Below are 16,112 nucleotides of genomic sequence, written 5' to 3' on the forward strand. Positions count from 1 at the left end.
GTGAATATAATTTTTGGATAAACTTAAAAAAAAAGATATCTTTTCTAATAATTGGACGTATAAGAACTCAGTACATTTACCTTTAGGATACAGAAAACTTTTAAATGTAAAAAATTCATTAGCTTAAAGTTTAATTTTTGTAGCTAATTTTAAGTATTTTTTTCCAATACTTAAAATATATTAAGTAACTTGTTGGAAAAATTTGCGATAAATTAGCTAAAAAGAATATATTAAAAACTAAAGCTTTATCATAGTCAACATATGAAAAATACGAATAATAAAAACAAATCAAAGTAATTGCAGAAATATTAATTGCATAAATTGTAATAGTTCACTGTCTAAAATCCTGCAAAACTATTTACATGACTAAAACACACATTTTATAAACAATAAAACTTATTTTACAATATAAAACACCTAGAAGAATTTATTTTAAATTTTAAGCTGGTCTTTTAATCTTTTTTGTTCATCATAATAATGAAAAAAAATGGATTAAAGCTATTAGAATTAAATTGCTTCCATTGGTACTCCTTAAAACTAAACCATAAAAATAATAGGTAATACTATTTAAGCTTCATAACTAAATGTTTTATGTCATTATTATAGGTACAGTGCTTCCTCGCTAATCCGGCCAAGTTGGGCAAGATTTTTTTGAAAATACGGCCGGATTTTCCTTTGGCCGTATAAGAACAAAATATCGCTTTTTTTACAAATTATCTACCTTAGTTATATTATGAATGTATATAACAAAACGTACTATAAAATTTCTGTTAATTTAATCTATTTAACTTTATTCAAAGAAAAAAGAATTAAAACAGACAAAACTAAACGAAACAAAATTTTATAAGTTCAAAATTAATGAAAAAAAATACACTGTTAACACTTTAACTAAATTAAGATTTTTTTTTGAAAAAAGAAAGAATGGAAGATTGTTTTACAGTGCTTTCTCGTTTTATTAGCAGAAAACTCACGAAATTGGATGAGTTTTGACACATCTTCAGGTGTGGCTTCTGGTTGGCAACGATAGTAAGCTAAGTAATCTTCCATTTTCTGCATGGCTTCAGCATGAGAAAATAAACACTTAGAAGGCTAGGAAACACCAATTTCATCTTCAACAACTTCAACAGCCTCCTTTTCGTTATCCCCAGTAACCAGTTCAACAATTCCTTGCTCGTCCATATGCTCATATCCAGGACCATCGCAACTCATCTATCTTTGAATATAATCTTCTGTAAATGTGGTATTTAATCTCGCAAATTGCTGTACAAACTCGTTGTCTTGAGTTTTTTCTGAAGGGTCTATGCTTTACATGGAAGAGCTTTGCTGTAATGGCATTAATTTCTCCCATGAGTTTCTAATGGAAGAAGGCTTTACCATACCCGAAGCAGATGAAACGGTGTCGACAACTTTTGTCATGAACAAACTTTTAGCAAACTTTTAACTTGTTTTCAATTGTTAGTTGAACGCGTTTTCGTTTTTTTGCTGTCTTATCCATTTTTTATCCAGATATGTTGATTGTAGTATATTAAAGTGTAATTTGCTTAGCAAAGACAGAAAAATTGCAAATGAATATAAACAAGTTTGTTACAACTGAGCGGGAAAAGTATGAAAAAACTTAAGATTAAACAAATGATACTTTATTATGACGTAGCAATATATTGTTTGCATACTTATAAAACGTAAATTGAATACTTTTTCGAAGTAAAATGAAATTAAACGCTAAAAACGCTAAAGTAAATAAGTCGATTTCTCGACTAAAACAGGCCGGATTAGCGAGGAACCGGATTAGCGAGGACCGGATTAGCGAGGAAGCACTGTATTAATTTGAAAAATTAATAAGAAAAAGTCAAAAAACATCAAATAATCTACTGTGAAATTAAAAAGACTAATCAAATAGATCAAAAATATCTACACTATTTTTTTCTAAAAGGTAGTTTTCACATGAAAAGTAGAGCTTACATTTGTTGTTTTAAAATTTTCATTTCTATAAAAGCTTTTATGATAAAAAATTATGAATAACTTTAAATTTAGTATGAAGAAAATTGATAGAAAGATACAGCTTAAAGTGCATTTTGAGATCAAAACTACTAAATATCAAAATGTTCTATTTAAAACAAAACTTCCAAGGTACGAGGTAAAAACTTAACATAGTCCTAAACAATCAATTATTTTTAAACATCTGAACGAAAATAGAGGTTTAATAAAAATTCAATATGAATTTAAAAATATTAAAAAATTTTAGATAAGCTAGGTTTAAGCATTTCTAAAAAACTAGTAAATCAGAAATCAACAAGACAAATAAGTTTTAACAAAACCAACAATTCATAAGTTGAAACACTAGATAAAAAAGTGTTTACTGTTTCTAAAATTTTTGAAAAAGTTTGTATACTAAGTTAGTAAAATTTTACATTTAATGTAAAAAATAGTTTAAATAGACTAAAACTAAATAAACTCTTAGCTAATAAAAAATAAGTAGAAAAAACATCAGTAATACAATTGTAGATTGTAAAGTTGGCTTAAAACATAAAGAAACTCCAAAGCAATTAAAACAAATTGCTTTAAACAGTAACTGTTTTTTATTTTTAAGCCACTTAATTAATTTTTCTGTCTAAAAAATAACACCAAAATGTAAAAAAACCCATACAAGGAGGATTTTTTTATTGAAACTATTAATCTTTTAACATACATGACTTTAAAAAGTTAACTGCTACAGTATATAATTTTGAAAATGTTTGATCTTTTAATAAACATGACTATAAATAATAACCAGAAATTAATTTTTTTGTTCAAAACTAAATAAATTTAAAAGACCTAATAATACAAAAAAAGATTTTTTGAACACTCTTTAATTAAAAAAGAAGTAGTTTATATAATTACTTAAGTTGTTTTGAAACTATCAGTTCTATATCTTCAAAAAACACAAGACCAACGTTTTGAACACAACTAAATTTAATTAAGTGCAAAACTTGTTACATAAAACTGTTAGTAATAAAATAATAAGTATGAACTGAACTAATTAAAAATAAAAAAAGTTAAAAAAAAATATTTTTTCAAAGTTTACCTGAAAAAACATTTAGCACAAATTACTTCAAGTTACCCTAGGAGTGAAGTATGTTATTTTTAATGTATTATAATTAAAATTGCAAAAAATTAGGAAATGAAATACTTGGTATATAAGAAAGATTCATATATTTATAGTTACAAAACATATATAAAACCAATTTAAATTTTTATCTTCTAGTTCAAATAATTATCTAAATCATTTTATTGTCTACCATTGTAAATTTAATATTTATTAAATATTTTAAAAATTAAATGTGCTCTCAACTTTAAACAGCTATATTTCAAAATTTGTTAAATAATTTAAATAAACAACATATAATTTAGTTAAAAATCTACAAAGTTAGATCAAGCTATACACTTTTTCAAAATTCTTTAGCATCTATTAAACTTCAATTCAACCGACACAGTATTCATGAGGTAATATTAAAGTTAACTAAAAATAAAAATTACAGTTCTTTTGATCAGAAATTTGTATTACATGCCACAAAACAAGAGCAAATTATAACAGAAAATAAAGCATTTTGAGTATTTTCAATCTCTAATGTTTACTTAAACTTGGATTAGCATTCTAATAAAAATAAAAATCTTTACATAAAAGTTTTAAAATTTGTTGATTTTCTATTGCTTTTTAGTAAAAATATATCTAAATTTAATTGATATATATTATTTTTTTTTTAACCGCAATTTTTTTTCTTAATTCAAGGTTCTTTGCTTAAGAACATAAGAAAAGTCAAGTAAATAAGTTAAAACTTTTAAAATATTACTACAAAAGCCTTGTTTTACATATGTTTGTATTTGAAACTTTTACAGAAAAAGTTGAATTTCAAAAACTTGTTTATCACTCAAAAATATTTTTTATAATATTTGAAAATTCATTGAGGTTAAATATAATATTATTAAACATTTTAAAACGAAGACTTAGAAAAAGAATATAAATATTATGAAGTGGAAAAATTGGAATCGTACTTTTATTTAAGTTGTAAAATAAAATAAAAGTTTTGAAAGGTAAACAACTTTTTTTTTAACTAACTTTAAATCCAAAGTATCTATTTATTTAGGAAAGATGGTCTAAAAATAATTAAATAGATAACTTACAAACATTGCTGAATTACTTAGAATAACTGAAATATTAAAACAAAAACTAACTAGAAGAGATGAGTGCTCCTGGGACAATAAAATCCTATTTGTTTTGCAACTTTGACAGGCACTATCAAATTGGAACATTATCTTGAAATCTTAACTAACTTTTTGCGGTTGGCTTAAATGAAATCAGCGCTTAAAGTGATATGAATTCCTTTTAATTCAAATAGGCTTATGAAATACATTAAGTTGAACTAGAACAAACACATTTAATATTAAACAAAAAATATCATTAAAAGTAGAAAGCTATAAACTTTATCCAAGTATAAAACGTTAAAAATTGATCATTTTGTACAAATACTCTAATTAAAAAGTTAAACAAAAAATAAAAAAAAACAACTTTGATACAAATACAAAATACATTTGATCAAACTTAAAATTTTACTAGAAAAAATTGTTTATTCGCTGATAATACTGTTTATCATGTTTATAAAATTTTCGAAGTTAATTAAATTAGATTTAAATTGATTTCATATGCAAAAAATGTACATGAGGTACATTATTCTTCAATATTAAACGTTTTTAATAAATGAAAACTGTGGATTTTAATACACTTTGGAAAAAATAATCTCTTAGTAAACAAATTTAAAAACGTATTGTTATATAAATATCTCACTAGTGGCCTGTGAATAAAACTAAATTATGTAAGTGTAAGTTCTTATTACAACAACCAACATCAACTTAGAAAGTATAACTTATATGCAGGGTTGCCACTCCTTTTTTCAATTTTTTTTCCAGGTTTTCTAAATTTCTTCCAGGTTTTTAAAAGTACACATTTTTGGGTCTATTTTTAGTTTTAAGTTAATTTCTATTTAAAATACTGTGTTAAATAGTAAAAAAATATTGTAAAAATACTGTAAAGTTACTTTAAATGTGTTTTTAGATAAATAATTTTTTTAATGATGACAAAAACTCATACTACAATAAATTTTGTGAAAAAGCATTTGTGGTCAAAATGATTTAAAAAATGAAAATAATTGACAACTTTTTAGGGATTTTAAAAGATTGATATTTTCTATTTTTATTGTTTACTTACTGGTTAATTTATTTAAACTTAGTTAATTGATTTTAATGAATTTTTACATTTAATTTTTCTTTATTACATATATTTCTTTAATTTCAATTTTTATGGTTATGCCAATCTTATTAGAAAACATCAACTCTTCTTGTTTATGTTTATTTTATGTTGTAAAATCATTATAATTTTAATACTATTTTTAGAATTAAATAATAAATTCAGCACATTTTAGTAACTTTAAAATTAAACCCAGAGATTTAGTTAGTTATTTATAGCTAGGCTTCCTTTTTTTAAATTGGCTTTGATTCTATTCTGCTTGAAGTTTAATAAAAGTTTTGTAAGCTTAAATGTAGCAATTTTTTACTTTTTTAAAATAGAAAATAAGTTGAAAAAACCTCAAATTTATGTCAAAATTAAGGCCAACAGCAACTACTAAAAAATACCTTAGAAGCTTTTATATAGAAATTTTTTTTTAGACTTTTTGTTTTCTTCGGTTTAGTGTTAAAAAATGTCTGAATTCTTTGAAAAAAAGGTATATATTCTCATTAAAAATATTGATATTCTTTTGAAAATTTCATTGATGTATTTATGGTAATATACTACAAAGTATTTCTAAAAGAGAATATTTCAACTGCTTGGTGCTGAAATATCTTCATTTTTTTTATGTTTTAGCATATATGAAAAGAGTTCTATATACAATTTTACAAAATAAAACAATCAATAGGAAATTAACTAATTTTAGGTTTATACAAGCAACATCCTGATGCCTATTTGCACTTTTTGTTTTTAAATATCAAATAAAAAAATTAAATTAAAAATTTTAAGTGTTTAAATAAGTTATTGTATTTACCAATACCATTTCAACAAAGTTTAAGAAAAATTCTAAAAAAGTTTCTCTAAATTAGTCGTACAGAAATTTTTCTCTAACATTCTGCAAGAAAATTTTGTCAAAACTATGAAGAATTTGGAAAAGTTTTCAAACTGTATAGGCAAAAACTAGTTGGATATAAACTTACATAATTTCTTAAATACTTAAAGCAGAAAAACAACAAAATCAATTTTAAAACAAAGAAATCAAACTTTGTTAAACTATGTTTAACTCTTTGTACAAATTTTTTTCAGCGAGATTATTTTATCATACTTAATGGACGACTGTGTTCAGGTAAAGTTTATACAAAATGATAATATTTTAGAAAACAAGCATGCTTAATTAGGCCCATTTATGAAAAAAATTAATGAATTAACCTGTTACTGAAGTTTTAATCATGAATTTCTATAAAAACTACATGCAAATAGTAGAGCATTATGAAAATTAACTTAGTTATCTTTAAAACTAAGAAATGCTAACAAATTTTAATGAAAGTATCAAAGGCATAGGGGAGTTAAACACTTTTTTCTCATTTTGATCTTATTTTATTGAGTTTCTAAGCTACAAGATGGTTTTTACTGATTTTAATAATAAAAAACAATTTTTGAGATATATCATGTCAAAGTGGGAGGCAACAATAGGTTCCTTTTGGGAGGGGCAGACTAAAACAGCGAAAAAAGACCTTTTCACTAAAAATCTATATTCTCTTACGTTTTTTAAGATAAATACCTCAAACTTTCAGGATATGTTGTTTAAAGTACTTTAAAACTTTGTCAGAAAGAATGTCTTTAAAATTAAAAAAATAAAATTATAAAAAAATAAACAAAAAACAAACAGTTTTTTTTTTGTTTTTTTGTGACAAAATATTTGTTTTTATTTGTTTAAATTCTCTTCCGACACAATTTTTTAAAAATTGCAAGGAGCATATTCTTAAAGTTTGTGGCATTTATCTCGAAAAACGTAGAAGAAGATAGATTTTTAGTGAATTAGTCTTTTGCCCCTCCCAAAAGGAACCTATTGTTGTCGTCTAATTTGACCTTGTATATCTCAAAAAGTAATTTGATTTTTTTTAATTTGTAAAAAGCGACTTGTAGCTTACTTAAAATTCAATATTATAAGACTAAATTGTAAAAACGGTGATCTACATCCCTATGCCCTTAACATGTTTTAAATTGTTATTCAAAATTTTTGGCAGGATGATTAGTTAAAACTAACTTTTTTTAAATGTTGGCTAGTATTAGCATAGTATATATAAGTTGAGCATTTCGCCTGTAATCTCTTACAATATCTACATCTTACGTGGTATGAACTAGAAACATCAGGCATAATCCAGTCTATTAGTAAAATCATATTCTGTATTTAATAGATAAGTCTTATTTATGTAAAGCAATAATCAACTACTTTACCTTTAAACTCATGAACAGATTTCCATTTAGAAGTGTATTTTTGTTTATTCTTCCTAGTAGGTGCTTTAATTTTGACTGTTATCATTTTTAACCAGCTGTGACAAATAAATGTTTTAGTGCCTTACATTAAATAGGCTGTTTTAAAGTTAAGTATCATTAAATAACAAATAATATTTTTTTCGTATTTTGGATTAAATAAATCTTGGGAATCATAATAGTACATATTTTTTACTAATATTGTTACTTTTTTTTATTTAATCAATTTAAAGTTCTTGAATGAAATGCCTATTTCAATATTTTGTTTTTAATTTTATTTTACTTCCATTTATTTGCTCAAAATTATTTTTCAGATTTGTTAACAACACTGAGGATCTCCTATATGCAAATATAGGAGTAAAACATTGTTTTAATAATAATAAGGTATTAAAAAAAATATTAAATAGTTTTTTTACTTAATACTTAATAAAAATTCATTAGTTAGTTAGATAGATGTTTTTCCAATTTTTAAACAACTTACAAATGTATACTTTGCCTTTAACTATTCTAACTACTAAGTTGAAGTAATTATAATTTAGTTGAGTTAATAATAATCAGAATTGCCACTCTTTGAGGCAAAATAGTCAGCCTGTGTTACCTGAGACTAGTTAGAGTTTATAATAAAATAGAAACAAAACGTTTTTGTTAGCAAATTATTGAAGAAAAATAGTACTTATTACGTTTAAATACAAAAAGATACCTAAATAATTACAGAAGAACTTAAAAATTAATATTTGTAAGAAATAAGAAATAATTAAAGCATAAAAACTGGTATGAGATACTTAGAATCAACACTAGCATGAGATTTCAAAAAAAGTTCATACTAGCCTAAGAGTGCCACACACAGTATGTATCTGAAACTTTTTTTTACTGAATGTATCTTAAAAGTTAATTGAAACTGTTTTTGGTTGTATAAAAAATCTTACTATAGACTTTATGGATGATACTATAAAAAAACTAATCTACTGATGTGAAATTTCTACATGATACAAACAAATTTTAAAACTGAAACATTAATTTTTAGCACAATCATTTTATCTAAAGTCAACCACAAAAATTAACGTACATTTTCATTGACTATTTGAATGCTTTAAAAGACATAATTTTATTTTTTGCTCATATATTGTAGAATATGGGAAATGTGAGCTGAAAACTTTTTTAATGAAGCAAATCCATCAAATTTTTTTAATGAATATTCTATTAAAACTGTTCTTAATGATTCCTTTTTGTAAGAATTAGATGATTAAGATCAATTATTTAACTACCATTTTAATGTACTTATTACACAAAACTTATTTTTAAATTTTTTAGGATTATTTTACATAATACTTTGTTAATTTTTTTTAGTGAATAAAAGACATTGTTTAGATTTTGATTTAAACACAGCTGTTTTTAGAAAAATTTGTACACTTCTAAATTTAAGCTATAAAATCATAACTTTTAGAATTCTTAAAAAACATGATTTATCAAAACCAAAATTGAAACAAAAACATTTTAAAATAACAGAAGAACTAATTTAAGAAATTAAAGAAGAGCTAAATATAGTAAATAAAGTTTTAAATATTAAAAAGAAAACATTACGTAACTGTTAAGTTCTAAAATAATACGTAAAATGTTTTTTACTAGTCTAAAGTCATTTAGCTAATTATTGAATAATAAGTATATAGTTAAAATAATTAGTTGTTACAAAAGGAGAGCCTTTAAAGATATTTTTAATAAGAGTTAGCTTATAAAACTGGACTAACTTAATAACACATGTTAACCAATTTTATTATTTTAATGATTAACACAGTTATGCACATTTGTAGGCTACTTTGTATATGGCTACTATACAAACAGTCCTAGACTTTATGGCATTATTAAATTAAATTTTGCAGATAGGTTGTTTCAAGAAATCTTATTTACCCATTTCATTAAGACTCAATCTGTTGTTTTTTTTTTGAGTAAATAGTGACCAGCAAAAATGTGCAAAAATTAAGTCAAAGAGACATTTCTAAAAATTAAAAAAAAAAACCTTATTTTAGTTTTTGAAAAAATGATAAACTTATGTTTGAATAAATAGTAATTTGAAATTTAATCAAGTCATTTAAAAATTCATTATAACATTCAAATATATAAAATAGAATACAAAAATTAAACTAAAAAGAAAACTTTTTGATAAAAATATTTAAGTATTTTAAGACTATAATCACAATTTATTTTTTATTTATAGGATATTTTAATTTTCTATGGTAGACAACCATCAGATTTATTTCACCCTCTATTTTGCTTCTTAACATTAAATTGAACACTTTGTAAATTAAAAAAAATTGTATTTTCAGTGTAATTAAGGATTTGGCAATGTTTTATAAACAACTTACTAAGCTTAATATTTTGCTGAAAGTATTTCGTCTTATTTTCGTTAAACAATATGAAAAAGTTTAAATAAGTTTAAACTAACATTTAAATACATTATTTAATTTTCTACCTGAAAAAAAGAAAAATATATATAACTAATTGAAATTTTAAAACATACTAAAATTGGCTTTTTAATACTGATGATTTTCTTATAAAAGTTATGAGCATGAGCATTTTTTAAATATTTCCAAATTTAATTAATTTGAAGAGCAGTGTTTCTTTAAAACTTTTTATAATGTTTTAACTTGTCACAGTTTAAATTTATTGTTTTAAACCTTACAACTTGTAGTTACAAGCATTGTTACCACAGATTATAAACTTGGATAAATTATTTTTCAAAATGTTTTGTACAACGGGATTCCCCTTTACGTTTACGTGACGCCCCTTAAGGCCGTTCTGCTATAAAAATCAAAGTTTAGGTTAAAAGAGGTTTATGCTAAGCTAACAGCTATTGTGGAAAATAGCTCATTTTTTAACAAATTTTCCGCATTTCAGCTACATTTGGCTTCTATACTAAGAGGTAATCGAAACAAAATAAAAAAATTTAAAAACTACAGTTGTTTTTCTGGTGAGTAGGTTGCGTACAATTTTTTGCCTTGTTTAAAGTACGTACTGAAAAGAAAGATTTTATTACTTAAAAGTAGTTTACTTATTAAACTTGATTAAACCTGAAGTTTTTAATAAACTTTATAAATTAAAAAAAAATAGTAAATAAAGTTACAACTTTTGACTTAAATACTTATTTACGATTTAGCTTTGTGTAAGTAAAATTGATTAGAAATACTTAAACATTGAAATTATGTTTGTTAAAATACAATTTTTAAATATATTTTAACTAAAACTATTTTATTATTGTTTGTATACCTTTTATTTAAAGCAACATAAAAAAATAATAGTTAATTTTACAAAATGTTTTACTCAACGAATAAAAAGGTTTTATATTGTCAGAACAGTCAATTTTCAGGAAAAAACTTTAAATTCAAACTATAAAACTTAGTTTTGCCTGTGTTATCAGGCCGGCATAAGTTTTTTTTTTTAATTTTTCCTCTAAATTATTTAGTTAAGGATCAACAGTTAACGTAATAAAAGTACAGTCTCAAGCTTACTTTGGTTTGTTTGACAAAATGAAGAATTGAAAAAGTATGAAGATTTCAAATTAATTTGTTTTTGCTCTTTTTATATTTCTATAACATACAAACTTTTATTATATAATTCGACATTTTAAAACTAAAATATTATGGTGGGTTTTATTGCAAAGATATTTTTGAAGGCCTTAAATACCAGGATCAAATTTATAACTTAAAATCGTAAAACTATGTAATCAAGAAAATGTCACCACATCTTACCTGCATTTTAATTTACATTAGAATTTTGTTAAAACAACTTTTGTTTTAAAATGAATACAAGAATAAAAGTGAGTATAATCTTAACCAGAACCTAATAAATTTGCATATCAGCTTCAATAGTTTCCATATTTAATAAATCATGAAAAAAAAAAATTTATCTTTCAATAACTTACCTTTCATTATCTATCAGAAATATGCAAAAATTTATATAACAATAATCAACTTGAAACAACTAATCTTAGATAAAATGGTAAAAAAGTGGAATTAACATTATAGTATTTGCATATAAAATGAGGAAATATGGTTGGTTTATCACAAAAAAAACATCACTCAACTATCATGCCCTTTAATACTAATACTCTACATTTTCCTTTCTAAAACTTTATTTCTCAATTCTCTAATTTTGAGTTGATTACTATCAACATTTCGTCCAATTTTTAGACCTTTCTTTACCTACTCATCTTGTTGTAAATGTAGTATCAAAATTTCTCTTTGAGGTTCCACCAGTTCTAATTTGTTCATGGTAGGTTTGTAAGCTGTTGAAATAATATTTGTTGTCTTGTTTGAAAGATCAATATGGTTGTTTTCTTTGTTTTAACCTGATGGTTTAATGTGTGGCATAGATGGGATCCGACCTTAGATTCAAGGCCAAAACTAAGATCAATAAAAAAGGGGATTTACCAAAGAAATTATAAATCTGTCTTCAAAATGCAAATTTTCATAAATATTTCATATTTTATAAAATGCAGCTTCAATAGTTTTCATAGTTAATAAAATCATGAACACCAGTTTAATTAAAAACCATAAACAGTACCTGCAGTATTTGTTTTATAATTTATTCTTATCACAAATTTCAGTATTTCAGGCTGAATTAGACTAACTTATTGACTCATGGATGTTTTTAAATGACATATAATTTGTTTATTTTTAGTAAGTCTCAGGTAATTTTTTTAGTGAATGACGAAAGCTTTACAAAGTTCATAAACTCTTAAAAAAGTTTCTAATATACAAAGATTGTTAGTATATAAGTGTTAATCAACTTCTTTAATTAGAATAAGAAATTACATGCCTTCTATTTCAGTTAAATCAATTATGGTTATTTCAAAGTTCAAATGAAATAGTTTTTAAGTATCATAAATATACAAAATTGTTTTTGATATTGCATATACTATACATGACTAATTGTCATATGATAAACTTTAAGATTATGCATAGTTTAATTTGAATGAAAAAGTTTAATGTATGGTACAATATTGTAATGGAATGCATCTTTAATACATATGCTCTACAATTGTGTAGTTTTGAATGTTGAGTTTTACAAAATGAGCTAAACCAATGAAGCGTGTAAACGTTAATGTATAGCACTAAAAAACAACTAGTATAAGCAGACTGTAACAATTTTAATGTATCTAATAACAGTACAATTTAAAAAATATTAGTTAAAAGAAAAACTTTTTAAAATATAGATAATGTTCTGTTAAATTTTTTAATAAATTCAAACAAAATTTAAGTGAACCCGAATACAACGTTTGTTTTTTAAATAATTATTCAAAACTACTGAAATTTTGAAACATAGAAAAAATTATAAAGCCAATGTTTAACTTTAACACATTTTATACAATAATCTCAGGATCATTTACATTTTGTAATAATTTAACAAACATTTTATCCATGTATAATACCTATTGTATAGATGTTTTATTTATCTGAATTTTAATAACATTTTTCAGTTCACTACGAAAAAACAATCAATAAATGTAGTCTAATATTACTGCCAAAAATGTTTTAACAATTTTAACAGTGGCTGATAGGTATAGAATCAATGACTTTTTTGAAACAGCCCTTAACTACGTAGCAAGGTGTTTTACGCTTGTCATTGAAACAAAAAGTTTTCCAGAGTTAGACTTCAAGCTTCTTTCAAAAATACTTTTGAGCTCCCACTTGCATATTTGTTCCGAGTTGGAAGTGTTTGATGCGGCCGACAGTTGGGTGTGTCACAACAGAACGGAAAGAAACAGGCGGGCGAAACATCTACTTCTAAAAGTTCGTTTCCCGTTGTTGACGGACCACGCTCTTGAATTTGTTTCAAACAAAGACTCCTCGTTCCGTGTGAATAAAGAATGCCTTTTGTTGATTTCAAAGACATTAGCCGTAAAAGATACGTTTTTTACGGATAGATCTGCTTCGTATTCTACTAACAGATACGCGCTCAAAATAACTTTAACATAATGTTTAGTGGGGGAACAGAGCGAATGATGTATACAAGTCATTTTTGCAACTTGAAGCTAGTCGATTCGATGGCGCTGGATAATTTAAAAATCCTCAAGTCGGCAGTGTTTAGACGTTGGGACTAAAGAGTGGTATGCTTGAAGGGACAAGTTTTCTTTATAGGAGGTGTAAGCTCTGACGACCATATATTATTACCAATTGAAATGTACTCGCTGGCCAATCGTGAATTCGAAGAAGTGTCCGATATGCCTGATGAACGTGGCTACTACTGCGTCTGCGCATTCATCAACAAAATATACAGAGAAGTGGCATTTGACTCTTGTTTGCAGTTCGACGCTGATAAGTACCATTGGAAAGAAGTGACAAAGATGAAAAAAGCGAGAGAAGAAGCCGCTTGTGCAGTTTTCGAAGGTTTTTATTTTCAGTAGTTTTTTTTTTGAAAAATTTTCACCTTAAAAATAATTTATTACAAAGAAATATATTATAAATAAATATTAAATAATTCTTTGAAAGTCAATTGATAATATCTTTTTAACATCCCTATTAGTATATTTTAACTTTAATTTTAAAAAAATTGTTTCATATCGTCAACCATAAATTACTATAATTAGAATTTTTATATAGCTCATTTTTATTTCGCTCAGTCTTCTATACATAATTTTCTAATCTTAAGTTAAACTATGTTTTTTATGTTCTTCAGAATTATAACTGGGACAAATATCAATTTAGTTATATTTATAATACAAAAAACCAAATTTTTTTGTATTTTTTACTAAATTTCAACGTTAATACGTTTCATCAGAACAAAATAAAGTACATATCATAATTTTTAAAGAATCACAAACAAACACATTATGACGTTTAAAAAAAATAACAATTTTAGTTAGCTTATCTTAAAATCAACTTATGTACAAGTATACTTCAATATAGTTATAAATATATATTTACACAAATTTAAAGTATTTAAATATTTCATTATGAAGGTAGAGTCGTTGTTAGCGGAGGATTCAACGGACGCATTCGAACCAACACGGTCGAAGTTTACGACCACGTCGCTGCTGAATGGTCAATGACGTCACGCATAAACGAAGCGAGAACTAATCACAGCATGGTTGCGGTGAGAAACAAACTGTTCGTGTTCGGAGGAGAAACGCGTGAAGTTTTTGATTCTTCTTCCGGAAAGTTTGCTACCTTAAGTGTGAAAGCACCGGTGTTCGAGTCAAGCAAGTGCGTTCAGATTAAAAGCAAAGTTTTTTTTGTTCCAAGGTCACTCAACTGTTGCTCACATTTACGACACGGATAAGGATAAAGTGAAGACTGTGGAATGCGAACTAACGAGACGTATTGCAGATTACTGTTAAAGTACCAAAACTTTAAACTTGTTTTTTTTTTTATTGTTTAAATATCCTACATTTTTTGTTTTTTTTAACTCAAGTTGAATTACTAGTTTCATAATGTTGCTATTTAAAATGTTAACTTCCTAAAATTTTTAATTGTTTGGATTAACTTAAGTGTTGCATTTATTTCTCTGAAACAATTTTTGTCGTGTTTAAGTTGTGATTATTTCTTTTTTGTATTCTCAACATTAACAATAACATTAATAATTAGTCTTCAAACGGTTGCAAAAATTCAATATTTATATGTGTAGTTTAAAAGAATGCATTTAATTAACATCTTTTATGATTCAAAATATAAGTCCAGCTTAAGTTTTATACTAGTAGAGTATTTATTCCTTGGAAAGCTTTTTACTTTGTGTTACCAAAATAACTTCATTTAAACAAAATTATTATTTTCTACAATTGTAAGTATTTGAGTATAAGTTTTAAATACTACAAATTGAACATTTTAGCTGTTATTATTTTGAATTTATGAGGTATTCTAGATCTATTAGTTTATGAAATAGTTTTCAAATGTAAGCTTCTTTTTGACTAGTTTCTAAATTTGTTATTATAAGTAAAGGATATTTTCTAAAAAAAGTATTAAGTTAAGGACAAAACTAGCTTTGCTTAACTTTCCTTTTACTAGTTTCACATTTGTAAGGTTTTTTTTCTGTTGATCAACATTTGCAAAACGTTTTATTTTAATAAAGTTTGCGTACAAATTTCAAATAATTTATAAAAATTAAACTGTGCCCTATATTGCAGAGAACTTTTTATAAAAAAAAAGTATATTTAAAAGTTGTTGAAGTGTATGTCAAGGAAGCAATGTAATTTTACTTTAAAAGTGTTTAATAAAATCTTCATAATCTGAGTTATATTATGTTACATGTAAGAAATTAATTATTTTTAGTTAAATTACACATGTATGTATTAAGTCTTAGCTGAAGTCATTAATTGTCTTTTTATAGCTTGAAAATTAAATAGTTTTAGGACATAAGTATTATAAAAAAAAAAAGAAATTAATTAAAAAAAAGAGATTTTTATTTATCACGCTAAAACTTATTATTTTTCTTTTATTAAACCCTACTAAATGTTACATACCAGGGGCGTAGCGTGGGGAGGGACGCTGGCGTCTAATATAATCTCCTACATTTTTCAAGCAATCTTCTTTAAACTTTAACAGTTTAATCTTTTTACAATAATAAAATAACATTACTTGTGAATTTAAAA

General features: G+C 24.6%; 1 protein-coding gene across 1 annotated transcript; it reads left to right on the top strand.

Annotated features, from left to right (window-relative positions):
* The first annotated feature begins 11,564 nt into the window (after positions 1-11,564).
* Positions 11,565-14,806, top strand: LOC145832471 (kelch-like protein 6). The gene is made up of 5 exons (XM_082939787.1): positions 11,565-11,577; positions 13,076-13,383; positions 13,476-13,617; positions 13,666-13,914; positions 14,487-14,806. The coding sequence occupies exons 1-5, from the start codon at positions 11,565-11,567 to the stop codon at positions 14,804-14,806; spliced, it is 1,032 nt and encodes a 343-aa protein (XP_082795913.1).
* The last annotated feature ends 1,306 nt before the right edge of the window (positions 14,807-16,112 follow it).

The sequence above is a fragment of the Thalia democratica genome, chromosome 3, assembly GCF_965202585.1.
Source record: "Thalia democratica chromosome 3, ktThaDemo2.hap1.1, whole genome shotgun sequence".
Lineage (NCBI taxonomy): Eukaryota > Metazoa > Chordata > Thaliacea > Salpida > Salpidae > Thalia > Thalia democratica.

What these genes read in the sequence shown, in the direction of transcription:
- LOC145832471 (XM_082939787.1), top strand. An exon ending in ACAAAGACTCCTCGTTCCGT is followed by an intron (nt 13,384 to 13,475) that starts GTGAATAAAGAA and finishes TTCTACTAACAG; the next exon opens with ATACGCGCTCAAAATAACTT. An exon ending in CAAGTCGGCAGTGTTTAGAC is followed by an intron (nt 13,618 to 13,665) that starts GTTGGGACTAAA and finishes TTTTCTTTATAG; the next exon opens with GAGGTGTAAGCTCTGACGAC.